General features: G+C 43.6%; 1 protein-coding gene across 1 annotated transcript in view; it reads left to right on the forward strand.

The window, feature by feature from the left end:
• The window catches only part of MPZL1 (myelin protein zero like 1), a 62,568-nt gene that overhangs the window by 30,141 nt on the left and 5,821 nt on the right, over positions 1 to 26,606 (forward strand). Inside the window, exons 2-5 of the mRNA XM_060033516.1 lie at positions 10,218 to 10,384; positions 15,645 to 15,858; positions 16,599 to 16,731; positions 19,196 to 19,298. Coding sequence (XP_059889499.1) covers positions 10,218 to 10,384; positions 15,645 to 15,858; positions 16,599 to 16,731; positions 19,196 to 19,298 — 617 coding nt within the window. The remainder of the gene's footprint in view (positions 1 to 10,217; positions 10,385 to 15,644; positions 15,859 to 16,598; positions 16,732 to 19,195; positions 19,299 to 26,606) is intronic.

Raw genomic sequence — 26,606 nt, forward strand, 5'->3', positions numbered from 1 at the left:
TCCCTAGGAATAGGGGCAGGACCTAGGCATCAGTATTTTTTTAAATAAATTTATTTATTTATTGGTTTTTATTTTTGGCCGTGTTGGGTCTTTCTTGCTGTGCGCGGGCTTTCCCTAGTTGCAGCGAGCGGGGACTACTCTTCGTTGCAGTGGCTTCTCTTGTTGCAGAGCATGCTCTAGGCACACGGGCTTCAGTAGTTATGGCACGTGGGCTCAGTAGTTGTGGCACACAGGCTTAGTTGCTCTGCAGCATATGGGATCTTCCTGGACCAGGGCTCGAACCCATGTGCCCTGCATTGGCAGGCAGATTCTTAACCACTGTGCCACCAGGGAAGCCCAGTATTTTTTTTTAGTTTTACTGCTTTTTTGGCTGCGTTGGGCCTCCGTTGTGGTGCGCAGGCTTCTCATTGCGGTGGTTTCTCTTGTTGCGGAGCATGGGCTCTAGGCACGTGGGCTTCAGTAGTTGTGGTGCATAGGCTTAGCTGCTCCGTGGCATGTGGGATCTTCCCGGACCAGGGCTTGAACCTGTGTCCCTTGCATTGGCAGGTGGATTTGTAACCACTGCGCCACCAGGGAAGTCCAGTATTTTTTTTAAATAGACTTTATTTTTCACAGAAAGATTGGGAGGTCATATAGCCATACACCCATATTCCTTCTGCTCCCCACACATGCATAACCTCCCTCATTACCAACATCCCCTACCAGAGTGGTACACTTATTACAATGGGTAAGTCTACATTGACACCTCATAATCACTCGAAGTCCATCGTTTACATTCTTGGTGTTGTACACTCTTGGTATTGTACATTTTGTGGGTTTGGACAAATGTATAATGACATATACCCATCAGTACACAGTACCATACAGAGTAGTTTCAGTAGCCATCACTAATTTTCAAAGCTCTCGAGGTGATTCCAAAATATAACCAAGGTTGAGAACCATTGTGCTGTATTCTACTTCTGGGGCTTTATTATTGTAAGTTTTGAGTACTTCTTGTCTGACTTGTATATGAAAACTACCTCTATCTCCATTATATATTGGGTTCCCCATAAGATTTTGTTTGAATAAAGGACTCTGTTAAAGGTTGGTAATCAGCATAGTGAACAGAGCTAGGCTTTGGAGTCTGAGGGTCCTAGATTCAACTTCTGGCTCCACAGCTGCTGAATAAGTCACTTGGGCAAGTTCCTTAACCTCTCTGAGCTTCCATCCAATAGCTAATACCCAACAGTGAAGCTGAAAAATAATAAATGTGCCATAGTTTAATAATGTTTAACCCATGGTAAGCACTTAATAAGTGATGGTTTGTCCATTGCTTCTTTACCTTTTGTCCTATTTTGGAGACAAGAAGTACCCTTCTTGCCATCGAACATAGGCACATACCTTACCATCTTTTGTTTTGATGTTCCTGTAATGTTTTGTATTAGCCTCTTCTGGTTTGGATTACATTTTTGTTCAAATATCTTCTAACATACTGTAGGCCTTCCGATAAAATAAATCTGAGAGCTCGGCAATACAGATTTACAGTACAGTGGTCTTTTGCTTGAGTAGAAATTTTGATATGCCATCTCAGCTCCCGGGAAGCACAAAGCACGTGAGAGTGTTATTCTGTTATCCGTGGGTATGCCCCCAGAGCTTTCAACGTGTTCTTTATGCTGAACACTTTAGTCCACTATAATCTGTCAGAAGTAAAATGATCTGATTTCTTCCCCAAAGTGTCTTCTTTTCATCTCCTTGCTAAGAACTGAGAAATGTTTGGACAGTTTGGGACAAACATTTGGACACAGATGATACAATTCAGGTTGACTACAACTGTGGCGTTTGTGTTCACTGCTTGATTGGAGACTTTGGTCTTTAGTGGAAACTGTGCCCTGTCTCTGCACCAGCCCGGGTGCATCCCAGGGGCCAGGCACTGCACTGTAGATGTTTGTTCATTTGTCTCCACGAGCCTGTCAGTCCATTAAGGGCAGAAGCCGAGTCCCAGCATGGTTTGAAAGGATAATGGCTGATTGAAAGAAGGAAAGCCGTAGCAGAAAAGAAAGATGAACAGTACATACATAGAGGAGGGTGAACAAGAAATACCAGGGCTTTAGGGAGTCAAGTGATCAGTTCAATGACTAGCCTGATTCATGACCTTTTGAATATCTCTCATTTGAGAAACAGAAAGATCTTTGCTGGTGCAAAAAGGTTAAGGATAAAGATGTGGCCAGCTGGCCATCGATCCTGAGTAGAAGGAATCAGCTCTGAGAGGAATTTGGTAATCCTGTGTGTTAGTAAAAGTACATAACTTTTTTTTTTTAATTTTAATTGAACATTTCAAAAGATGAGTTGCCTTTGGGATTTTCTCATCAAAATAGGAAGGTGACTCTTGGAGGAAACCTATCTAAACTTCCTCCAAGATGATGTCAGCATTCAAACTTGATCCTGAGTAATCTCTGAAATTCCTCTGCGTTGGGCATTATGCTGAAGCCATTGGTTGTGAAGCAAGTATAATTTTTTATAGCTGAGCGTAAATGAGTTGTGGTTGGTCTCTTTTCTTCTTCTGTCCTTCTTTCATTCATTCATTTTTTTCCAACTTTCAGACAAATGTTTGTCGAGCACACTGACAGGGGCAGGCATTTGTGAGGTAAAGAGGTTGGTTTGGTGAACAAGGTGGACACAACCACTGGCCCTCCCCTGGTTCCAGGCAGCAGGTCCTTCCCGTAGAGTGTGAAGGGTGCCTTGACGGGAAAGGCAGGCTGTAAAGGGGCACAGGGTGAGGGATGTGGGGCAGACACTGGGAGGAAGTCATTTTTAGACTGTGGCCTGAAGCATAACTTTAGACAAAGCGTACGGAAGAGCGTGTTCCTGACAAATGAAAAGCTTAGTTTATTAATATTTATGGCTCATTGAATAGAGTATATTTTTTTAGCCTCCCCTTACTTTGTGCCGCCCAGCTGAAGCAGGTCCAGAATAGCCCTGATGCATGGCAGAAAGCAGCCCCCTTCAGCTGCAGAGTGGCCTGGTGCTGAGGCGGGCGTGAGGCCTCTCACTAGACACCGGCATTTTTCCCACCGACACGCACCGTCCATTGGCTTCCCTTTATTCAGCCTGTTTATAGGAGTCACAGCTCTGCTCCCAGGAGGGAATCATGTGCTGGATGCTTTCACTGGAGCATTCGGGAGTTAAAGAAGTAAATCTCTTAATACCTACTGATGTCTTCCTTTCTCTCTTTAAAAAAAAATCAGTTTTTATTATGAAAAATAAAATATATACAAAAGAAAGAGAGTGGGCGAGTGTGTGCGCACACATGTCGATACACTTTGCAGGGTACACATTAAAAAACAAGCTCCCATGCCCTCACTACCTAGCCTAGGAAATTAAACACGACCAACAGTGTGCGCTGCACACATCCTGCGCCATAAGCCCCGTTCCAATCAGAACCACTAGTCTGAATTTTGTGTTCAGTGTTCTTTTGTCCCTCTCTTTTACTATGTTTTAAAAGGTCATATCTACGCTTGCACTAGGTGATATTACAATATCAGATTATCACTGTGTACCAACAGCAAACAAGAAATAGCCTGGAAAACTGTTTGAATAAATTGCTTGATTGTACTCTTTAGAGGAGAATATACTGGTCACATCAAAGTACTTAAAAAAATCAAAAGTAAAAACAAAAGCCTTTCAATTTCAAGGAAAAACCTTAACAGGGTTTGTTAAAAGGGTAAGGTTTTTACAAACCAGGGTGTATTACACATGGACCCAGAAGTAACACGGCAAGGAATTGCTTTAACAATAACAATGAAAACACTGTTATTTTAAACTACGCCATGAAAGTGTTTGTTCATTCGTAATAATGCCACTCCAGTATATTTCAAATGATTTTGTGGTATCAGAGTTTGAATTTACTGGCGTAAAGGTCACCCTGACATGGACTAACATGAGACATGATTGACATTGGGAGACATGATTGACATTGTATTACTTCAATAATTCAAAATATTGAAATAGATCATGTCAGGAAATAGCCCTTTGGGCAAACCATTCTTGAATTTGCTTTTTTTGTGCTTGTGATGGATGTTTGTATTCTGTATTTGCACCCTACCCCCCCGCCTTTTTCCCCTAAACTGTTCAGGTTTCCATCCAAAATGGAAAAATATCAAGTTTGGGGTATCATATTTGACTACTGTAGAAATGACCCTTAGTGAGTTGATTGCACAGTCTTTTTGATACTTGTCAAATGATTTTGCAGGCTTTTTCATTTGAATTGATCTCCTACTTTGAGGGTCATTATCACCCCACTGCTAAATGATACTTTTGGGCAACAAAAGTGGTGCATTTTAGAAATTTGTTTCCCAGAGCACATCAGAAGAGTTGTTTTTGTTTATATGTTTTCTTGCCCTGTGAACTGTAGTGTAACTTAGCAAGATTCCTTCCCCAGGAAGAAAGTAAGCTCAGCTCCTGTTACCATTCTGAAGTTTATCTGTAAGTTAATATGTAACTCAGAATCCAAAGTTGGCCGGTTGTAAAAACATGTGTATATCATTTAATCTTTTCATTTCATTTCATTTCATTTCTGTGTTTTTATTCCTGAGGCAACTGGTTTTTCCAAGATTCAACAGGAGACTTTTTCCCCCCCATCGATGAGTTTTTTGTTTTTTTTTTTTCGCGGTACGCAGGTCTCTCACTGTTGTGGCCTCTCCCATTGCGGAGCACAGGCTCCGGACGCGCAGGCTCAGCGGCCATGGCTCACGGGCCCAGCCGCTCGGCGGCATGTGGGATCCTCCCGGACTGGGGCACGAACCCGTATCCCCTGCATCGGCAGGCGGACTGTCAACCACTGCGCCACCAGGGAAGCCCCATCAATGAGTTTTTAAACTAAAGTTTTCATACTTTTCACAGTGATTTTTGCCACTATACCATAATTGTAAATCTGAGGCTTAAAGAAAAACCTATGTAATATCTTATTCAGACTGGGAGTCCAGTCTACAGTGACATGGGATGACATGGATTAGAACAATAGTTTCTCTGCATCTCAGTGCTCTTTATATTTGCGTTCTTTAGCCATTTTAACTAGCCCCTTAAAACTCTCTTTTATGACTGAAGACAAGCCATCTGAATTTCACAATAATTTTAGTATGTACTTCCATAATACCCCTAGTCACTTAAAGAAAAAGAAAAGGCTGACAAAGCAAACCATTCCCAATTGTTTAAGAAACCAGTGAATTCATCCCTGGCTTGGGCTGCATGGCATGTAGTCTGAGGGGGAGATCTATGCTTTCCTTCTCTTTCCCCACATAGGAGAAACTTTGCTGGCGTTCATGCTCATCGCAGTTGATCAGAAACTGCTGTAAGCACTTAGGGCTTCTATGATGTGCATGGTAACCACATGCAGTTTTAAGTACAGGTCTCTGCTGAAACTTCTCCCTGAGATCAGCTGTGCAGAGCACCTGACTCCCAGCAGTTCTCTTGGTTGAATGCCCTTCTCTCAGCTCTCATGTCATCATGACTTCCCGTCTCCTTGTCCGTAGCACTCTCTGTCCTGGGGGCTCTCATCACAGGCAGAGGAGCAACAAGGTGACAGGGTGGCTGCTCAGCATGTTTAGGGAGGAGGCGTAGGAGATGAAGTCTGAGAGGTGGCCGGGGGGGCTAGCTTACATCAGGCTCTGTGGGTCACTGTGAGGACCTAGACCTGATCCTGGCTGACGTGGGGAACTTGGAGGGTTTTGAGCAGAGGAGTGATAAGATCTGACTTGCATTTTACCGAGATCTCTCTGGCCGCTCCGTGGATTGGCTACAGTTAAGTGGATGAGGTGGAAGAGAGAACCAGCTTAGGAAGTCACGGAAATAACCTGAGTGAAAGGTGATGGAGGCCTGAACCAAGATGGTAGCACTGAAAGAGCATGGAGAGATCAACTTCTATATATGTTTTTTGTAGAGACACATGTTTTGTGACGGCTTAGGCGTAAGTTGTGAGAAAGAGAGTTGTCCAGAGCTTTGACCTCAGCCACTGGACGTCTGGAGTTGTCCTTTACTGAAATGGAGAAGCCCATGGAAGGGCAGGTTTGGAGGTGGGAACCAGGGGTTCAATCTTGACATTGTTAAATTTAAGATGCCAGTTAGATCCAAGTGTCATTGCTGGATAAACGTTTGAATACGTATGCACACACGTGTGTGTGTGTGTGTGTGTGTGTGTGTGTGTGTGTGTGTACGTACAGGGGTCATTGGCATTTAGGAGGCATTTAAAGCCCTGAAACTAGATGAGGTTACCAACTTCCCTGGCGGTCCAGTGGTTAGGACTCTGGTTTCTCACTGCAAGGGGTGCAGGTTCCATCCCTGGTTGGGGAACTAAGATCTTGCATGCCGCATGGTGCAGCCCAAATAGATAGATATATAGATGAGGTCATCAAGAGAATGATGGATAAGAGGTCAGAGGGATGATCTGGGACTGTCCAGCATGTAGAGGTCAGGGGGACGAGAAAAGGAGCAGGTAATGAGATGAGAGAGTCAAAAGGGGGTGGTGTTTCAGAGGCCAAACTGGAAAAAAAGGAGGGAGTGATCAGTTGTGTCAAATGCAGGCAGATCAATAAGATGAGATTTGAGAATTAACTGTTGGTTTAGCCACATGGAGGTCGTTGGATTCCTTAACAAGAACAGGTTTAGTGGAGTACTGGGGATGAAAGCCTGAATTGGGTTTCTTCAGGAGATAGTGGGAGGAGGGAGACTGTGCACAGTGACTGCAGACAATTCTTTCAAGATTTACAAGTTAGAGGAGGGCAAAGGGATCTTAGCTGTGGGGCAATGCAGGGTCAAGATTTTTTCCCCCTAAAGTTGGGATATAAATGTATATAATTCTATGGCTGATGGCAGTAGCTCAGTAGAGAATGAAATATTCAGGAGAAAAAGGGAGACTTGCTGGATTGGTGTCCCTAGGTGCGTGAGAGCAGATGAGATCCAGTGCACAGTGGAGAGCAGTGCAGACATTTCCCACATAGGAAGACAGGGCACAGATGCAGAAGGTGACGGTAGGATGTGGTTGGGGACACAGAGAAGTTCTCTTGTGATTGCTTCTGTTTTCTTAGGGAAACAGGAAGCACAGTCATCAGCTGAGCGAGAGAAGCAGGGGGAGGTCCACAGTTGAGGTTAGAGAGGAAAGTATAAAATAGTCATTTAGGAGAGTGGAGCCTAGATGCAGTAGGGAAATGTGGGAGGATTGCTGGGCACCATTAAGAGTCCTCTTTGAAGTTAGCGGTCATGAATTTAAGGTAAAACCAGTCAGTGGGGTTGTGTGCTTTTCTCCAGCTATGGTCAGCCACCCTGGTAGAGATGCAGAATGGATAGAGAAGTGGACTTAACCAGAGTTGAGGTCTGGCCGGGCGAATGCGCTGACGGGAGAGAGAGGCAGGGGAGCTGACGGTGCAGCCAGGGGACGAGTCTTGTGCTGCACCGTGGATCTAATCCGAGCGGGACAAGTGGAGACATGCTGGGGATGAGACAGTAAAAGGATTGGAGGACTGATGGATTCTGGGTTCTAATGTGGCTGAAGGATTGATAAAATCAGGGTATTGGAGGAAATGTTCTGGAAAGTCAGAAGTGGTCAATCAGAGGGCAGAGAGCCTGAAAATTAAGATTGTGGAGGGGGAACAGGATTAATGATAGGGTCTCAGGCAGCGGTTCTCGACCAGGAGCAATTTGCCCCTGAGGAGGGGACATTTGCAATTGCCTAAGGACACTTTTGGTTGTCACAGCTGGAATGAGAAAAGCTGCTACGGACACCTGGTAGAGGTCAGGGGTGCTGCTAAACATCCTATAACACACAGGCAAGCCCCACAGCAAAGACTAATCTGGCCCGATTGTCAATAGTGCCAGGGTTGAGAAACCCTGGGCTAGGGTATGATTATGGGAATTAGCAGCTGGGATAGGCCTGAGGATAAGATCGTTGGAGAAGATAAGATAAACAAAGAGATCAGGGTTTTGGAAGGTTCTTCCTATGACTAATGGAAGCTCCAAGAATTATGACAAGAGTGGGAGAAAGAGCCAGGGATAAGAGGAAGTTAACTAGCTATGTATGGAGTTATTTTTCTGCAACTGGCTGATTGGCTGGAGTCAGAATTCATTTTCCTGGCTCCAAGAGCTGCATGTCCAAATTAGCCAAAGAGTGATGGTATGTTGTTGTTTTTAAAAGCCACTTGTTTATTAACCAGCTTTGGCATAATTAAATTGTCTGTCTTAAATAGATTGTCTAAAAGCCCATTTAGGCATTTGGTTGGTCTTTTTGGTCAAAATTCCATGACTGTAAACTTGGGCACTTGGCCTAGTTGCATCATTAAATAACATCTCAGGGTAACAGTTCTTGCAGCCAGGCCTTGTGGCAGGGATCTGGTTTGAGAAAATCCTTGAGAAACTTTATCTGTTGACTTTAAAGACTGTGGCTTTCCATGCAGTGCTCATCCCAGTGGAGAAAACTAGTCAAAATCACACAGAGTAAATAAGGGTTACAAACCAGTGCTTCTCCCTGGAATAGACTGGTCAAATTGTCCAGTTTTATGCTTTGTCCTTCATTTTGAACTCAAGTGCCCTGGGGCTGCTTTTCTGCCTACCCACAATAGCAAGGAACTGTCTTTTGTTTGCTTCTTGTTTAAAAGAAGGGCTTGTTTTGAGGTTTGGACCACGAAGAATAATCCATTGTTCCCTATAATAATAATCCACCCTCTTTAGCAGAAAAAAATCTGCTTGATGCAGTGTGGCTATCAGTTTATTTAGAAGAATGGCCAAAAGTGCCCATTGTGTCGTGAGGATAAACATTTGGAAGATGGTTGGGAGGAATGGGGGAGTACTCTTGTTCTCCTTAGCCTGGAGTCATAGTTAAGACCTCAGGAAGAAAAAATTCTGACTATGACCATCAGTCCTGGGTGACAATACCCTTCCTTATTCTGCTTGTCTGTTACATTCTAAGAATAATGGGAACACTGCAGATAGGGATTCTCTCCTGACTATTTCTTTAAAAAAACCTTATTTTGAAAATGGGTGTTTTTAATCTCTTCTATATTAGCTCTAATTGTTTCCACTTTTAGGCCAAATAAGTTTCTTTCTAACCTTTAGTCCATGAAAGGGTCTCTTTTTGCGTGAAGATTATTTTATTTTAGCAGGAATCCTTAATAATTCTTGCAGTTGCCTCTGATTATAGATCTCGGAAAAAGAGCTATTTTTATATGCCAAGTGATAGACATTTTAATTACTACTTCCTGGGCTTAGGCTAACTGAAAAAACTCAGTGAGTAAATGAATATGTGACCCAGTGTGGTCAGTTATTTCTTGAGTACACGTGTATCTAGCACACTAAAATCCAGAGGTAGGTAAGATTTCACTCATGAAAGCAAGATATGTTATTTTTGCCTTAAATACCTTATAGGAAAAGGGTTAGTTAAATAATAAACATGGCTTTAAAATAAAGTGATTTCTTACCTAAAACAGTTTTAATTGCTTTATATATGGAAGATGAGAAAAGGTCAACTCGATATAAATTGAAATGTAGCAGGTGAATATGAGAACTATTTAAAGAGGTGAAAATATGGCCTCCACATCATTAAAAACAGACCGTCAGAGAAGCATGATGAGATGTCCTTCAGTAGATGAATGGATAAACTGTAGTACGTCCGTACAAAGGATATTATTCAGCAATAAAATGAAATGGGCTTTCATGCCACAAAATGACATGGAGGAAGCTTAAATTAATATTAATAAGCTTAATATATTAATATTAAGCTTAAATTAATATAAGTGAGAGAAGCCAATCTGAAAAGGCTACATTTACTGAGTGATTCCAAGTATAGAATATTCTCAACGTTAGTGCTACACGAATGCAAGATGTTAATAATAGGGGAAACTGGGGCTTGGGGGAAGCGAGAGGGAATATATGGGAACTCCCTACTTTCTGCAAACCTCAAACTGCTCTGAAAAATAGTCTGCTAGTTCAAAAGAAAACATAAATATTAGGTATAACTGAACCAGTAAAAATGTCTTCTTATTAGAAAGCAAAAATCCCAGACTCTCAGTGGTTTAGTCTGTAGGAAGTACCTGGCCATATAATATTCTGCCAGAAATGTATAGTACACAGTGCTGATGGATTACTGTATACATCTTGTAACGTTCTTGTATCTTTTCTTTGTCCTCTGATAAACATGCACAGTGGTATTCATGCTAAATCCTACTCTTAAGCTTTCCTTGTTCCTTTCTCTCCAGTGACTGCTGGTGTATCGGCCCTGGAGGTGTATACACCAAAAGAAATCTTCGTGGCAAATGGGACACAAGGGAAGCTGACATGCAAGTTCAAGTCTACTAACACGACCGGCACGTTGACCTCAGTCTCCTGGAGCTTCCAGCCAGAGGGGACTGACACCACTGTGTCGGTAGGAATGCTTGTCTGCGGTCCGCTGGTCATACCTCACGGGGTTCTTTACTGCTCTAGTGTGATTAACGATCCAGCCTTCTGATTGCACACTTGCAAAATGAGTGAGTTTGTTATCAGGGACTTCAAGGCCCTTCTTTTGCTTCAGACTCTCCAAAAAAAATAAATTCAGCATCTCTTAAATGCAGCTTCTTATCTATATTGATACTGATATTGATATCTCTATCTACCTGTCTATCTGTGTACTGGGTTGGAAGGTATGCCTGATTTCCAAATGTTTGAGTGGACCTGTGTCCCTCAGGATTTATAAAAAGGAAGGCCCCTTGGGTGTTGTGTCTGAATAGGAAGGAAAGGTGAGGTAAAGTCAGAGATTACAAATTTATATGACTTCCTCACTGGGTCCAATTGGGTATGGTTCTGGGTAAAAGAGTCCCAGAGTGAGTGAGAGCAGGAACCCGTGCAAATGTCATGGGGAAGCAGAGTCAGAGGCATTCTTTTGCTTCCCATAAATATGGCATCAACGTGGAACATGTATCCTATAGATGCAAAATTAAACACACAGATTGACCCAGGAGAGTCCAAAGAATTATTTAAATTTGTGAAGATTTCCCACTGACATCTTTTGCCAGACTAGAAGTGAGGGACATTGTTTTATCTATAGAAAGTAAAGCATCATCAGGAAGACACCCAGATGCTCTTTCCTTCAAAGAGCAGTTTTACTTATGCTCAAAACATTCTTGTCATGTGGGTCAAAGCAGGTTTACATACCCCAAGCCTTAATATTAAGAACATGCTGTATTTCTTTTTTTTAATAAATTTATTTATTTATTTACTTATTTATTTTTGGCCATGTTGGGTCTTCGTTGCTGCGCGCAGGCTTTCTCTAGTTGCGGCGAGCGGGGGGCTACTCTTCGTTGCGGTGCACGGGTTTCTCATTGCGGTGGCTTCTCTTGTTGTGGAGCATCGGCTCTAGGCACGTGGGCTTCAGTATTTGTGGCACATGGGCTCAGTAGTTGTGGCTCACGGGCTCTAGGGCACAGGCCCAGCAGCTGTGGTGCACGGGCTTAGTTGCTCTGTGGCATGTGGGATCTTCCCAGATGAGGGCTCGAACCTGTGTCCCCTGCGCTGGCAGGCAGATTCTTAACCACTGTGCCACCAGGGAAGTCCACACATGCCGTATTTCTGATTAATGTTTTTAGCTAATCAATTTATACTTACACACCAGTCTGATTATGGTTCATTCCAGAATGTTCAGTCACTGATACAGGATCCTTTTTCTCCCAAATGTCAGGGCATAGTTAATAAGATGAGCAGGACGCTCTTCATTTTTATAGATTTTCAGGAGAAGTAAAATCAAGCCCAACATGCCAGAAATGGGTTTTCTGGTCCATGGAATTAGGGTCCACATGTCTAAAACAGAGCTCATCTTTTCTCCCCTCTGTTTCCCTTCTGTGCTAGTTCTTTTTGGGTATTTATGTTCTTCTAGGGACTTGATTTTTTTTTTTAAATCTCGAGCTTTGGGGGGGGGTGGTTGTCCTTCCTTCCCCATCCACTACCTCTTCCCTTCTATTCCTCACACCCACCCTGAGAAATAAGGACGTTTGCTGGCTCTTCCTACTTTGTTTCTGGCATCTAGCTTTTTGTCAGCTTTCCTGCTTCTCCACTCTCCATTAAGTGATAAAAACTGTGTGCCGGGACTTGTGCGGCAACCCCCTTGGTTATTCCCCGACTTCAAATTATCCATCTTTCAACCCAGTCCTGCAGTCTATCAGGTGCCTTGTCTTAAAACAGTTTTTTTTTTTTTTTTTTTTTTTTTTTTTTGCGGTACACGGGCCTCTCACTGTTGTGGCCTCTCCCATTGCGGAGCACAGGCTCCGGACATGCAGGCCCAGCAGCCATGGCTCACGGGCCCAGCCGCTCCGCAGCATGTGGTCCTCCCGGACCGGGGCACGAACCCGTGTCCCCTGCATCGACAGGCGGACTCTCAACCACTGCGCCACCAGGGCAGCCCCTTAAAACAGTTCTTTCACCTCACCACTGCCCTAGTCAGAGTCCTCAGAGTTTCCCATTGCAAACAGTGCTTGTTTGTTCTAGCCCCACTTCTATTCTCTCACGTGATCTCCTTCAGTCTAGTAAAAGTGCTTTATGCTTTGTTTTTCCACTTCTGAACTCTTGCCATTTAAGTTGTATCCCATCTTCACATTGTGATCCCTCCATAAGACCTCTTTTGATCTTTTTAGCTCTTCTTAAAAACTCCCTGCCCATGTTATCTGGGCCACTCCCTTGCTATGACAGTTTTTCTCTTCTTTATCTTGAATGTAAGCATTTTGAGGGTAGAGATCTATCTTACACCTTTGGCGTCCCTCATGGTTTTAACACTGTGGCTTTTACTTAATAAATGTTGGTTGATAAGGAGATCTAGTCCCTTTTTGTGTGTGAGTTTTTTTACTGTTTCATTTCTCTCTTTCTTACTGGTTTGACCAAAGCGTTATTAATCAGTGCGGTTCAGCAAACATACAGTTCCTGTGCTGTGCTAAGTGTGGAGGAGCACAGAGAGAAATACAGCTTGCACCCTGCCTTCAGAGGGCACCCAGCCTGATGAGGGAGAGGTTTGCAGAGACCCAAAGGTGGGAAAGAGTGTAGTGTAAGTCTATGTTGCTGCTTCAGAGGATGTTTGTAGATGAGGTAGGAAGGAAAGCAGAGACCAGATGACAGAAGGACTTGTTTGCTAAGCTAAGAGTTTATGGTTTATTTCCTGGTTAAGAAGAGAGGTGAAGGGTTTGGGGCAGGCGAGATACAATCAGACATGAGAGGCATTAAATAATGAAAATAGCTTAAGCTTTGAATTCTGTCTCCGAGACCTGTGACCTTGAGTAAGTCACTAAGGTTTTCTGAGCCTCTTTCCTCACTTGCCAAATATCTGGCAAGGTGAATCTCACCTTGCAGCGTGGTTATGAGAGTCAGAGTGTTATTTTTCATGGTACTTCCCATTTCTGCCCATCTTACAAGCGGAGGCCCTGGCTGCCTTTCTTGTCCAGTGACTAGCTTTGGAAGGCAGAGACGGTGTCTCCCTCTGGAGCAGAGGACAGGTTTGCTTACTGTCCAAGATAGTAACATGTCTCCCTTTGGGGCCATTATAAAAGATTTGGGTTTCCTAAGCTTGGGGCTCCTCAGCTGTGATACCGAGCCTCTGCACGCACAGCATCCACCCAAGCCCCTCCGTGCCTTCCCTGTGGGCCTTGCGGGGCAGGGGCCACAGATAAAAACATGCTGCTGGCTGTTTGTAAGTAATAGGGTCCTTTGTCTCCAAGTCTTCTTCATGAGAACAAAGACTTCCCAGGAGTCTTGTGTCTTCTGCCGGCATCTGTCAACCTGTGGCAGACTTGCAGGGAGGGTAGAACCTCAGAGCCTTCATAGTTCCTAACAAGCATTAGTTATAGTAAACACAGGGTATATATTTGATAAATGGTTTTTAATTTTTTTTCTCCCAATAATCATTCAGGCCTTGTGGAGGATGGATTAGAGGAGCTTGAGACCAGTTAAGAGGTCATAGCCCAAGATGCTGAGGACATGAACATCAGGTATTATCAGTGGGAACTAAACAGAAAAGAGAAACTTAGGACATGGAATTGACAGGATTGGGGATTTCTTTTTTCTTTAATGATTTATTATCTATTTATTTATTTTTGGCTGCGTCAGGTCTTAGTTGCAGCATGCAGGATCCTCGTTGAGGTATGCAGGATCTTTTGTTGTGGTGCATGGGCTTCTCTCTAGTTGTGGCCTGTGGGTTTTCTCTTCTCTAGTTGTGGCGTGCAGGCTCCAGGGTGTGTGTGCTCTGTAGTTTGCGGCATGCGGGCTCTAGTGGAGGCACACGAGCTCAGTAGTTGTGGAGCGCGGGCTTAGTTGCCCCACAGCATGCGAGAGGCTAGTTCCCCGACCAGGGATCGAACCCGCATCCCCTGCTTTGGAAGGTGGATTCTTCACCACTGGACCACCAGGGAAGTCCCAGGATCGGGAAATTAATTGGATGGGAAGGAAGACAGAGGAATTAACGATAACTCCAAAATTTATGGTTTGGGAGACTGGCATGTAGCCATCAGTCAAGATGAGAGACACAGGTAGAAGATGGAGTTGATAGGAGAAGGTGGCAGACTTGGAGGGTGGAGGCAGCTGCGTGAGTAGGCAGTTGGATTAGGGGTCTAGAGCTCCAGGAAGCACTATGCGTGAGAGAGGTTTGCGCGTTAACAAAATGTAGATGGCCATTAAGTCATAGGAATGGGTGAGATTGCACAGGGGTTTGCAGCTTCCACAAAAGGTTCTGAAAATGTTGTGCTTGGATTGCCAGTGCAGCTCAGTGGTTGACTAATGCTCATTTCCACCACCCTCCCCAACCCCACTATCGCCCCATCTGTGAATATGAACAGACATCCAGCCTCTAGCAGAGGTGCTTGTATTGAAGCCGCATATCAGGATAGATCCCCACCCACCAGGCCTGACCTTACTTCCAGGGGGCTGGGTTTGACAAAGTGTTCCCTTGCTGAAAGCAGGTCTGAGGAGAGAGTGAGAGTGGAAAGAGGAAGGGGCTAAAGGCTGAACCTGCAAAGGCGGACGAGAACATTTTGGGTTGTCTGGGCTGTGTTCCTTTCACACGTCCATGACTTTTCTGTAGGAAACCAATAAGTAAGACTGGGTAACCCATCAGATGAACTGATCTGTGATATTTGGGCTTCTTTTTCTTGATGGCTTTGCATATCTTAATGGTAAGCTTTGTGAGTTAAGGCTGAAACCTTTGGATTCACTGGGCTCAACTGTGGTGCCCATCAGAGCATTGGCTTTGAAGAGTCAGGTGGTCCTGACTTTAACTCTGGATCCACCACCTATTGTCATTGTGACATTGGGCAAATGGTTTCTTTGAGTCTCCATTTCCTTATTATAAAAATACGGGTGGTAATTGCTACACCACTGGGCTATTGAGAGGTTTAGAGAGAACGTACACATTTATTTCTCCAACTGAGACAGGGTTGAACTCCATGATTTCTAAATCCCTGTCTGGCTTAGGTTCTGTAGCCTGAGATTTGTAATATGATGTGGCATTTCTTTCTGGATGAAGTCTTTTTTTCACATCCTTCTACTCCGCCATCTTGATTGGAGCTCCTCAGATGATGTCTTTTTTTAAAAAAACCCTTCACAGCATGCCTATAATAGAGTTTAGAACTTCTACCTTTGAGAATAGCTCATGTGTTCTTTTTTTCTAATTGCAGTTTTTCCACTACTCCCAAGGGCAAGTGTATGCCGGGAATTACCCACCATTTAAGGACAGAATCAGCTGGGCTGGAGACCTCGACAAGAAAGATGCGTCAATCAACATAGAAAATATGCAGTTTATACACAACGGCACCTACATCTGTGATGTCAAAAATCCGCCTGACATTGTTGTCCAGCCAGGACACATTAGGCTTTATGTTGTAGAGAAAGGTACTTCCTTGAGTATTTTTGCAGTAATGATTCAGTCCCCTTTATTTCATGCTTAGTTAGAGAACAAGAGTTACATTTCAGGGTGTGTTTGAAAGGGGTATTTCTGCCATACAGTTATGCTCCCTGTTTCCATCGACCTGTGGCTCTACCGAACATGCCTGGGGGTCAGGGAGCTCATTCCCACCGGAGTGGCTGATTTCTCCATTTATAAACCTGCTGTCTGGGGCATACTGATCAGATTAAAGGAGTATGAATTTTTCACTGTTAATTAGAAGTAAGGCCAGATTCATTATAGTTGGATGGGGTGAGTATTGGGAAAGAAGGAGATTAATATTGTTTTAATATTCTCCAGGAGAAAGCTTTAACATTGGCAGAAACAGTATAGCTATTTCTTCACCTTTTTTGGAGAATAAGCAGGCAATGCGGGTTCTGCTCTCTCATTTCGAGACAAAGTCTGCTTTGTTGGAGAATAGATTGAGGTAAATTCACATCCCCAGCTTTTCTTCGATTTTAGAGCACTGAGAGGGATTATGTATATAGAAATGTTTTTAGTTCTAAAGCTCATTCTTTATCAGCTAATGTTCCTATGTCATCAGTTAGGTACTAGGATCTCATAATTTGGATAATCAAATAGGGTATGGTAATTGCTAAAGGAAGACACTTGTTTATTAACTTGATACAATTCCATTTCTTCTCTCTGTCGCAGTGTACCTTAAACCTGTTTTGTTCTTTCTCTCTAGAGATTTTGCCTGCGTTTCCCGTTTGGGTGGTGGTGGGTATAGTTACTGCTGTGGTCCTGGGTCTCACGCTGCTCATCACCATGATTCTGGCTGTCCTCTATAGAAGGAAAAACTCTAAACGGGATTACACCGGGTAAGCAGCTCTGCTTTTGGGGGGAAGGGTGGAGGGAAGGAATCAGAGTTTATGAAAACTTCTGTATGCTTTATGGGAAAAGAATTGTGAAGAATTAGCTACCGTTAGCATTCATGTCGGAATCGAGCCATCTTCTTAGAAGATGTTCTGACACGGGCAAGCAGAAATCAGTGGCCTGCTGTTAAACGTAGACTATGACACTAATCCCTGTTTCAGTTTCTTTCTTAGGTTTGGTGAAATGGACTGCTCAGTAGTCTGTGCTCTGTGTTTCAGTATCATCCACTCTGCAGTTAGCATTATTAAGCCACAGATATCACTTACCTAATATGAGTTTAACTTGATCTCTAGGTAATAATCTCATAAGGTTCTTCTTTTCAGTTAGGTAAACATAATAATGATAAGAGGAGTATGCTGATAAATGACCCCCCCCGATGTGATGATGCAGGGCTTTTCCTGTTTGTAGTTTGGTTTATTGCTTTGACCATTCTGGAATGCATGGCTGGACTCATCCAAGCTGAGTTAATAAGAGTTGCAAAATATACCAGCAATAAAGAAGACTTTCGTTTTGTTTGCGGCTTCTCAAAGAGAACATGTTTGAGCATAGGGTGTGTGTCTAATTGAAGGACCCTCTCTTTCTGCCACTCCAGCTGGAAAGCTAGCCTGTATAAGCTTGGTAGAACTCGTGTGGTAAGACTGAGAGTGAGGCTGGGTTTCAGTTGATGTAGCACGAGCTGCGTCCCCGGTGCACGGAAGGGACTGTGGTTGAGGGTTGCATGCCCTGGACTCCCTGGCTGGTGGACGGTGGGGACCTCTCGCTTTGGGCTGTGCCGCTCTACTTTTTAGGAGTGCTGTGTTTTAAGGAGTTTTAAGTGTTCAGATTCAGATATCATTTGCTTGGAATGTTTCTATTCTGCTGACTGCACCTGCCCCCTTGCATGGTGAGTGGTTTATGATGAAATGTAACCGAAGCATTGGTTTTCGACATGAAACTAATCCAGGGTGGTGACACGCCAGTCTCTGTAGTTCACGCTTTTTGGGTTAATAAAGGCACAGAAAAGTGTGCCTTAGAATTCTGCATGGCATCGTGAATGCTGCTATTCTTCTTACTTTGGTTTTTTTTTCCCCCTCCCCTGCCTTTTCTACCTTGGTGTGCCGGGATCAGATCCTGCCTATCTTCCACTTCTTAAGAAAAGCTGACATAGACGACACATTGGGACTATAACAGGGCTGGGTCTCCTCTTCCACTCCCACTAGACACATGGTAACTAATCACATTGGCCGTTGCTGTTAATATTCATGTGTATGTATTCAGCCCATCTCCCTTGTTGACAACTAACTAGCCAGCTCTGAGCTAACCCAACAGCTATCATGGTTTGTCCACAAATATGTCATGTGTCTGTGTTAGAAACATGTTGAGTGTACCATCCCAATGAAATTGGGTTGTCAGGTTTTATGGTCATCTGAACATATATGTTCTTCATGTAAAATGCCTTTGTGTGTGTGTGTGTGTTTTAGTTTTTTTTATACTTGAACTGTAGTATTACTGAGTTAGACTCTTTGTGTTACAATACTCAAACCATTTTGGTTTGTGGCATATAGCCTCCCGGTTCAGAGAAGGCACAGTTTGCAGAATGCTTTGTACGCTTTGGTCTTAGTAACGACACTTTAAATGTGATTCTCTCCACACTCCTAAGATTTTTTAAAAGTACGTTATAAGGGATTGAAGCTCTGCTGAAGACACATCCCATTAGGGAATCCCTAATGAGTTACCTCCTGGCATTCACTTTCCCTGGTTTATTTATGAGATAGGGCTTGCTGTTGAAGACCCCGACGCCCCTGAAAAAGTTCAGGCCGTGTGATGTGGCATTCCACAGTTTCTTATCATCCATGACTTCCTGAATTTTCTTGGGTTTGGTTGCGGAATTGATGGGGAAACAAACTTATGGGGACCTAGGGGATGGAAGGAATGAGATAAGCCAAGGCTATGAGCCTGGATCAGTGTCTGTCATTTTGGAAGCACATTCAGAAGAGGTTTGCCTTTGATGATCACAAAAGCGAATTGCTATCAAGAAGGTATAGCTTGCTCCTTTAAATCTGTATCCCAAAGGAGGATTTATGGTAGGGAAAAAAGCCAAAGAAGCAAAAGGATAAATGTACATTGTAGCCAGAATCCCATCCAGCAGATATCATTGTTATAAACTGGGGCAAAGAGATTGCACCACATTGGATTCTTGTACCTCCCCTGGAGTAGCTTCACTGACTTGGAAGAATTAGTGTCAGGGATAAAAAAATAGTTTCAAGATACGTGATTGTTTTGATACTCATTGTTTTGTTGAGTTTTGTTTTTATACATCTTCTACTTCATTTTGTCATCACTTGCATTTCTATATTTTTTGTTTCCATTTATTTTAATTCCTTTTTTTTTTTTTTTTTTTTTACATTCTCCAAATTGCCAACTCATCAGCTGCAATACATCAGAGAATGTGTCACCGGTTAAGCAGGCTCCACGGAAGTCCCCCTCCGACACAGAGGGTCTAGTAAAGAGCCTACCTTCTGGATCTCACCAGGTAATGGCTGATTGCAGTTCCGCCCACCATGCCATGCTCTGCAGTTTGGTGCTGTGTCACTCTGTGGGGTGTGGGAAAGAACACTGAGCTGTGAGAAACGGACAGAAAGAGAGAGAGCAAGAGAAACAGAGGGGAACATAAGGGCTGGTTTCGGAGGACCACAAGAAGGTATGTAGGGAAGAATCTGACTTGAGTAAAGGTTTCCACCAAACCACCACTAACAGATTGGCCCAAGCAAAATTAGGAAATGACTTTGTCAGATGTAAATACTTCTTCCTTCGTTGCTCAAAGAAATAAAGCTAGTGAACTAGATTCTATACTGAGGTGTTCTATAAGCCATGGAATTCACAGGAAAAAGTTGATTTTGGTGTTGGTAATAGAACAGAAAAATTATTTTGTATGAATTCTTTAGGAGAAATTGAAAGTAAACATTTATCTGAATAATTAGTAGGCTCGATGAACAAGGAAAGGCTTTAGTTTCTGCTTCTTGTAGAAAGTACAGAGAAGAAATAACTTTCATTTGGAATTCAGCAGGAATCTGGCATTGAGGTTAATATTGTGTTTTGGCCATGCTGGCGTAACTATAAATGGCAGAAATTCCAGAGCTTAGTACCAATTCTGGTCTTCTGGGGTAGAAAGCATTAGAAGGAATGTGGCCAGTTATAACTTTGACCTGAGGAGGCGGGATTGAGGCTGTAGTGGGGCGGGTGGATTTAAGAGGAAGTAAAGGATAACAGTGTTTTGTGGAAGAAGTATTCCACAGTCTTGGTTCACAGTTGTCCTACGTGGTGAGGAAACTGAGGCATTGCGATGTTAAATTACTAAAAGCACAGACCCAGTTAGCAACAGAATTGGGGCGAGAACCTAGATTTCTAGGCATTGTCCTTCACAACATCAGGCTCCTTACTTGTTCCTAATCTGTCTGTCCATCTCTCTCATTCTGTTTGTCTCTCCGACTGTCTCTCTCGGATTATGTAGGATACCTCAGTTCACTAATTTGGATTGTGAATGGGAATAGGGTTGTGAATAAAGGCGTTAGAGTTACAGGTAGGCATGATACCTAAAGAAGCCTTGGAAACTTTTTCTTCTGTCCTTGAAATGCCATGGGCGTTGTTCTCCTGTTGAAAACAGACTGGGAGGAAAAAAAAAAAAGAAACAATGGACTTTGGACACTGGAAAACAGGTTGTGCAGCACCATGATTCCTAAGAGAAGGGAAACAAATAAGGAGAGCCCTGTGATCGTCCCAGCTTACTCCTCAAGGCATTTTCCAGGCTGCAGTGCTGAGGGGAAAACAGAAACAGCTCACCTGTCTCACTGAATTGAGGAGGCGGACATCAGAGTTTGGGGAGGCCTCCTTAATCTTCTTGAGAAAGGATGCACAGCAGATACAAATTTTGAGGCTTCGTATGGTAGGCAGAATAATGACCTCCAAAAGATGCCCACATCCTAATCCCTGGAACCTATGGGATATGTTACCTTACCTGTCAAAAGGGACTTTGCAGCTGTGATTACAGATCTTGAGATGGAGAGATTTTCCTGGATTATCCATGTGGGCCGAATGTAATCATAAGCGTTCTTTTTTTTTGCGGTACGCAGGCCTCTCACTGCTGCGGCCTCTCCCGCTGCGGAGCACAGGCTCAGCGGCCATGGCTCACGGGCCTAGCCGCTCCGCGGCATGTGGGATCTTCCCGGACCGGGGCACGAACCCGCGTCCCCTGCATCGGCAGGCGGACTCTCAACCACTGCGCCACCAGGGAAGCCCCATAAAGGTTCTTATAAGAGGAAGGCAGGAGGGTGAGAGCCAGAGATTTGAAGATGCTATTCTACTGGCTTTGAAGATGAAGGAAGGGGTCACAAGCCAAGGAATGCAGGCAGCTTCCATAAGCTGGAAAAAGCAAGGAAGCAGATTCTCCCTAGAGCCCCTAGAAGGAATGCAGCCCTGCTGATGCCTTGATTTAGCCCAGTGAATCACATTTCAGACTTTTGACCTCCAAAACTGTAAGATAATACATTTGTTTTTAGCAGGTCTAAAATTGTTTTTATTCTCCTCCCTCAAGCTTGACTGATCATCTGGTTGGGTAGGATTCCAGGTTGGAAATCATTTTCCTACAGCATATTGAGGCATTGCTGATTTTTGTAGCTTCCAATGCTAAGAAGTTGATACAGTTCTGATTCCTCCTCCTTCGGGTGGGACCAGTTTTATACCCCTTCTCTTAGAATCTTCTTTATCCCTCATGCTCTGAAATTTTATAAAATTGTGGGCCTTTTTTGTTCATTGTACTGGCTACTCAGTGGGCTTTTTCAGTCTGAAAACTCTGCCCTTCAGTTTTAGGGTATTGTCTTCCATTATTCTTTGGAAAATTTCCTCCTTCCATTTTCTATCCTCTCTTTTGGAAATTCCTGTTAGCAGTTAGATCATCTAGAGCAGTCCTTTCGTTTTCTTAATTTTTTCCGTTTTGCAGTTTCTTCTAGAAAATTTCTGTAACTTTATCTTCCAACTTTTATTAAATATTTAATTTCTGCTATCTTTTTATTAATTTTCAAGAGCCATTGCTTATTCTGGTTCTGATAACCCGTACTTTTCATGGATGCATTGTCTTATCTCTCTGAGCATATCATTTTTTCTTGTTTCATGATTTTTAAACAATGTTTTCTTCTGTTACTAGATTTTGCTGTTTCTTTTGAATTCCCTTTTTTCTTTTATAATTTTTGTCTGTCACGTTAAAAGCTTTCCTCAAATGCCCAGCGATCCTTGGTTATCTGTTTGTATTGAAGGCACTCAGATCTGATCACGAGCTCTAAGCAGAGACAGAGCTTACTGGGTAGTAGGCTTCACTGTTTGTATAAAGTGCTGGCTGGCTTTCACTGGGGGACCCCTAAGTATCAGTTGCTAAGGTCTTTTCTCTTGGGTTAGTTGATTTCTCCAGAAAGAAATCCTCTGATTCCATGCTTGGGAATGGAGCAGAGGAAGGAGAGAGGAGGGCTCCCTGTTCAGTAAGTGGATTTGCCTGCCCTGTTTTCAGCACCAAGACCCTACCCTGCAGTGACTGCTGTCCCTGAGTCAGAGATGGGCTCAGCTCTCCTGTGAGTAAACCCCCAGGGTTCTGCCCAGGCCTGACTCTGCGGCATTTTCTGGAGGCTAGTGAGAAGCAGTTCAAGCACTGTGTCAATCTATATGATCATTTTTCAGCATTTGCAGTATGACACCAGGTCAGCTTTGAGAGGAAACCCGCAGCATGCCTCACAGTTGATTCCTAGGTTATTTCCTTTGCGCTCAGTACAGGCCCCTGAAGGCCTCTTCTCTAACGTGTTGCAAATCAGGGTTTCTGTTCAGTGACACGTCCCTGGAGCACCCTTTGTCTTACTTGGTTATTTGTCATCAAGTCGTACTGTACCTTTTATTTTACAGTTACACAACTTGTTAAAGACATTTTCTGCCTTACCTGTTTCTGGGACTTATAAAGCCTTTGTCGGTCCACACAAGGCTTGGAAGTGGACTGCGTGATTCCCCTGGAGACTTAGCTTCCAATTTTTGTTTTATTTCGGTTTGCATTCAATGGTCAACTTGGAACAGGGGCTGCTATCCTGGGGTTAAAACGTTTGCTTCAGATACTCCACAAAATTCCTAAGCGCTCCAGGGCCTTAGGTGACGCTGGCGTGTGCTCTTACTTTGCCATCACACGCCGTCTTCAGTATGTGTATCAGAAACACCTCTGTGTCAGAGCACCGGAGGTGTTTGTAGAAGTTGTTCTTACCAGGATCCTTTTGATACACTCCATCTTCAGTTGTTCAAACCAAGGCAGAAAAGGTTTCACGGTTTAGGAAAAACTGGCTTGACCTGATATGTTCATTTTATTAGGTAATTTATGAGATTAAGTACTTTTTGTAAGTTGCGCACAAGCAAAGGTAGCAATTGTTTTGAAAATTCAGTCATTCCATTGCACGTTCTCTTTGATCACTTCCACACACATCTGAGTGCTCAGCATACTTACAGCGTAAACTGGACGTGGGAAATGCAGGCATGAGTATCACCCAGTCCCTGCCCTCCAGAACCTCAGAGTCTCCTGGGTTGTTCAGGTCATTTTCAGGCTTTTCTATGATATGGAGAATTTTTTTATGTAAATACCCTGACAAAACAGCCTTGAGGAAATCTTCATATTTAGATAGACATCTTAGTGTTTTAAGGGTTAGTGATGTGTTACAAACTAGTATTGACGCTGGGGTCCAGCTCATCGTGTTAACTTGTGGGGCATTATTTAACTTCAACATCTGTTCCCTTATCTTAGAAATGATGGGTTGGGGCAAGTTGATCTTTAAGCCCCTTCTCATTTTTCCAGTGCTAATTGTAAGAGTCCATGGTACATGGTGCCTTATAAGGAGAGGTTTAGGCAGTTGCTGCCCACCTATCGCAATCAGATCTGTGAAATGGGTGCATGGTAGGGATGTTTGCAAACTACCCCTTGGGACTTTCTTCCAAGGGTTCTATCATGACATGCTCCCTTGATTATCAGAACCTTCCATTTTCTACCTGCAGGCATCATCTGAGAGTCTAATAGCGTTAGTCATTACTATTTGGATGAATCAATAACGCAAAGTTATTTTATCAGAAGAGAAAGAATACTAGTGCTCCAGGAAGGAAATTTACAAAAGATGAAACATAATAGCCAGGCAGGGCATTAAGTGCACTATATTCCTCGTCTGTCTTTGGCCACTATTTTTGTTATAATTGGAAGACTAGTAACAGAAGACTTGACTAAAAGTACCTTTAACAGTAAGAAGTTTATTAACTCACAAGAGGCCCAGCAATGTCATGAAGACTCAGGTTCTTTCCATTTTATTCCTTCCTCCTCTGCATATTGTCTTTGTTCTCAGGCTCCTTCCCTCAGCCTCAGAATGGCTGCCGTGGTTTCAGGCAGCTCATGAAAAAAGGCACCTGAGCTGAATTCCTAGCGCTGAATCTCCTCCCAGGTGGTTTTTATTATGGAGGAAAATCTTTACCTGGGGCTCCCCAGCAAACTTTTCCTAGTCCCCTTGGCAGAGTGGGTCACATGCTGATGCCCCTTCCAGTCATCTGCAGGGGGACAGATCGGCTTCACCCCTGGGGGCAGGGGAGAGTGGGGTCGTTCACCTGAGCGGAGGAAAGGTGCACACCAGAACCGAATTAGGGCTCTTCCCGCACACAGAGAGGGAGGTTGAGTTGGGAAGGGTGTTAGGTAGGCGCTACCTAGAGTGGAGTATTCTGGCATTAGGGAAAAGATAAGTACAAATCTTTCTTTGTAACGCTTAGCTCTGAATGACATGGGTTTCAAATAATTTTTGCGAATATATCTTACGAACAGTTGGTTTTCTAGATCCTTTTCTGGAAATGGTTAATGCTTTGTATACAAAAGGCAAGCGGGAATTCCCTGGCGGTCCAGTGGTTAGGACGCCATGCCTCCAGTGCAGGGGATGTGGGTTTGATCCCTGGTTGGGGAACTAAGATCTCGCATACCGTGTGGTACAGTCAGAAAAAAAAGTGGGGGGGTGGGGCAAGTATTTATGGAGGACAGTGAGGGAACAGTTATGTATTTGTCAACTATAGTCTATAGATATGTGATGTCTCCAGAAGTACAGCATGTGCATTCGTTCATGTAGTCCTCACAACAGCCCTACGAGGCAGGTTCTTTTACTGTCCCTATTTTACACGTGAAGAAACTGAGGCTTAGTTAGGTTGAGTCACTTGCTCAAGGTCAGTAGTTAGTGGCAGAGCTGGTGTTAGACCCCGATCTGTGTGTGGCTCTAAGGCATGTATTTGTTCTACCCTGCCTGTCCAGTTCTTTTCAGCTTCCTTTTGATAATCAGTTTCATTTATCTCAGAGAATGTCACAAGACACATCTGTTTCACATCTATATTTGGTGATGTGAAATAAATACTGAAAATGTGTTTTGTGAACAATCAATGAGCAAGTGGTAAAAACAGATGTTCTCTCTTAGTGATACTTGTGCTAGCTTGTCAGGTGTGAGTCCCCTAATGCCTGAAGGACCAGATTCAGATTCTAAAGGGCTACAGAGACCATGGAAAGTGTACTTCAGGACATAATAGCTTCCGAGAAATTAATATCTGTTCAGAGATAGGTCTCCTTGCTCTTCCATAACCCTCTTTTCCTGGACCCTCTTCCCACACCTTCACCAGTATGTTTTTATATTGGGATAAATTTCATGCAAGTAGAGTTCAGGGGTAATTTCATCTCTAACTGAAACTAAATGAATAGACCTAGGTCAAGCAATTAGTCTCTTGAAACATTTTCAATAGTAAAGACTATTTGTATAATAAGTAGTTGGGGAAAATATATATGTACAGAGCAATTTTTCACTCGGTTATGGTAATTCTTTGTGACAACGCCAAAAAAAAAAAAAAGGAGGATGAGGGAAAGTGAGTGAGTGTCAAGATGTACAGTAAAAACAACTCCATTAAGGGACTTCCCTGGTGGTGCAGTGGTTAAGAATCCTCCTGCCAATGCTGGGGACACGGGTTCGAGCCCTGGTCTGGGAAGATCCCACATTCCGTGGAGCAACTAAGCCCGTGTGCCACAACTACTGAGCCTGTGCTCTAGAGCCTGTGAGCCACAACTACTGAAGCCCATGCACCTAGAGCCCATGCTCAGCAACAAGAGAAGCCACAGCAACGAGAAGCTCACGCACTGCAATGAAGAGTAACCCCCGCTTGCCGCAACTAGAGAAAGCCTGCGCACAGCAACAGACTCAATGCAGACAAAAAAAAAAACAGCTCGGTTAATGTAGGTGTTATCGTTGCTATTGTTTTAACTCTCGAACACCCCAAAGTAAATATCTTAGCGATGGCAGGTACATTTCCAAGTTGATCTTGGTTCACTGACCCCTCCTGAAGTCCTCAGTGGTCTTCTTGGCCCTCAAAGTGTTAAAGTCCTGAGGCATGTCCCACAAAGACCCAGGGTACCTACAGCTGCCAAGTCAACCTCGGAACCCAACTTTAGAGAGCTGTGTTAGATGGAGCTAGATTCATCAGCAGATTCCTGAGCTCCAATTCTGGTGAGGATTCCTTTAGATCCATTCTTTCATCCACCCCTTCATCCAACACCTACAGTCTGCCAAAGACTGTTCTAGGCATTTAACAAAGCCCCTGACCTGAGGGCCTTATTACATTCTAAGGGGGAAAGGGAGTGAGGACATTAGATAGTGGGAAGCAATTTGAAGAAACTAAATCCATCAGTAGGAAGGAGTTCCTTTTATCCCTCAGTGTTTTCCCAGTTACTTTCAGCAAATCGTTGCGTTCTCTTGCCATGAAGGAC

Source organism: Delphinus delphis, chromosome 1 (assembly GCF_949987515.2).
Source record: "Delphinus delphis chromosome 1, mDelDel1.2, whole genome shotgun sequence".
NCBI classification, from domain to species: Eukaryota; Metazoa; Chordata; class Mammalia; order Artiodactyla; family Delphinidae; genus Delphinus; species Delphinus delphis.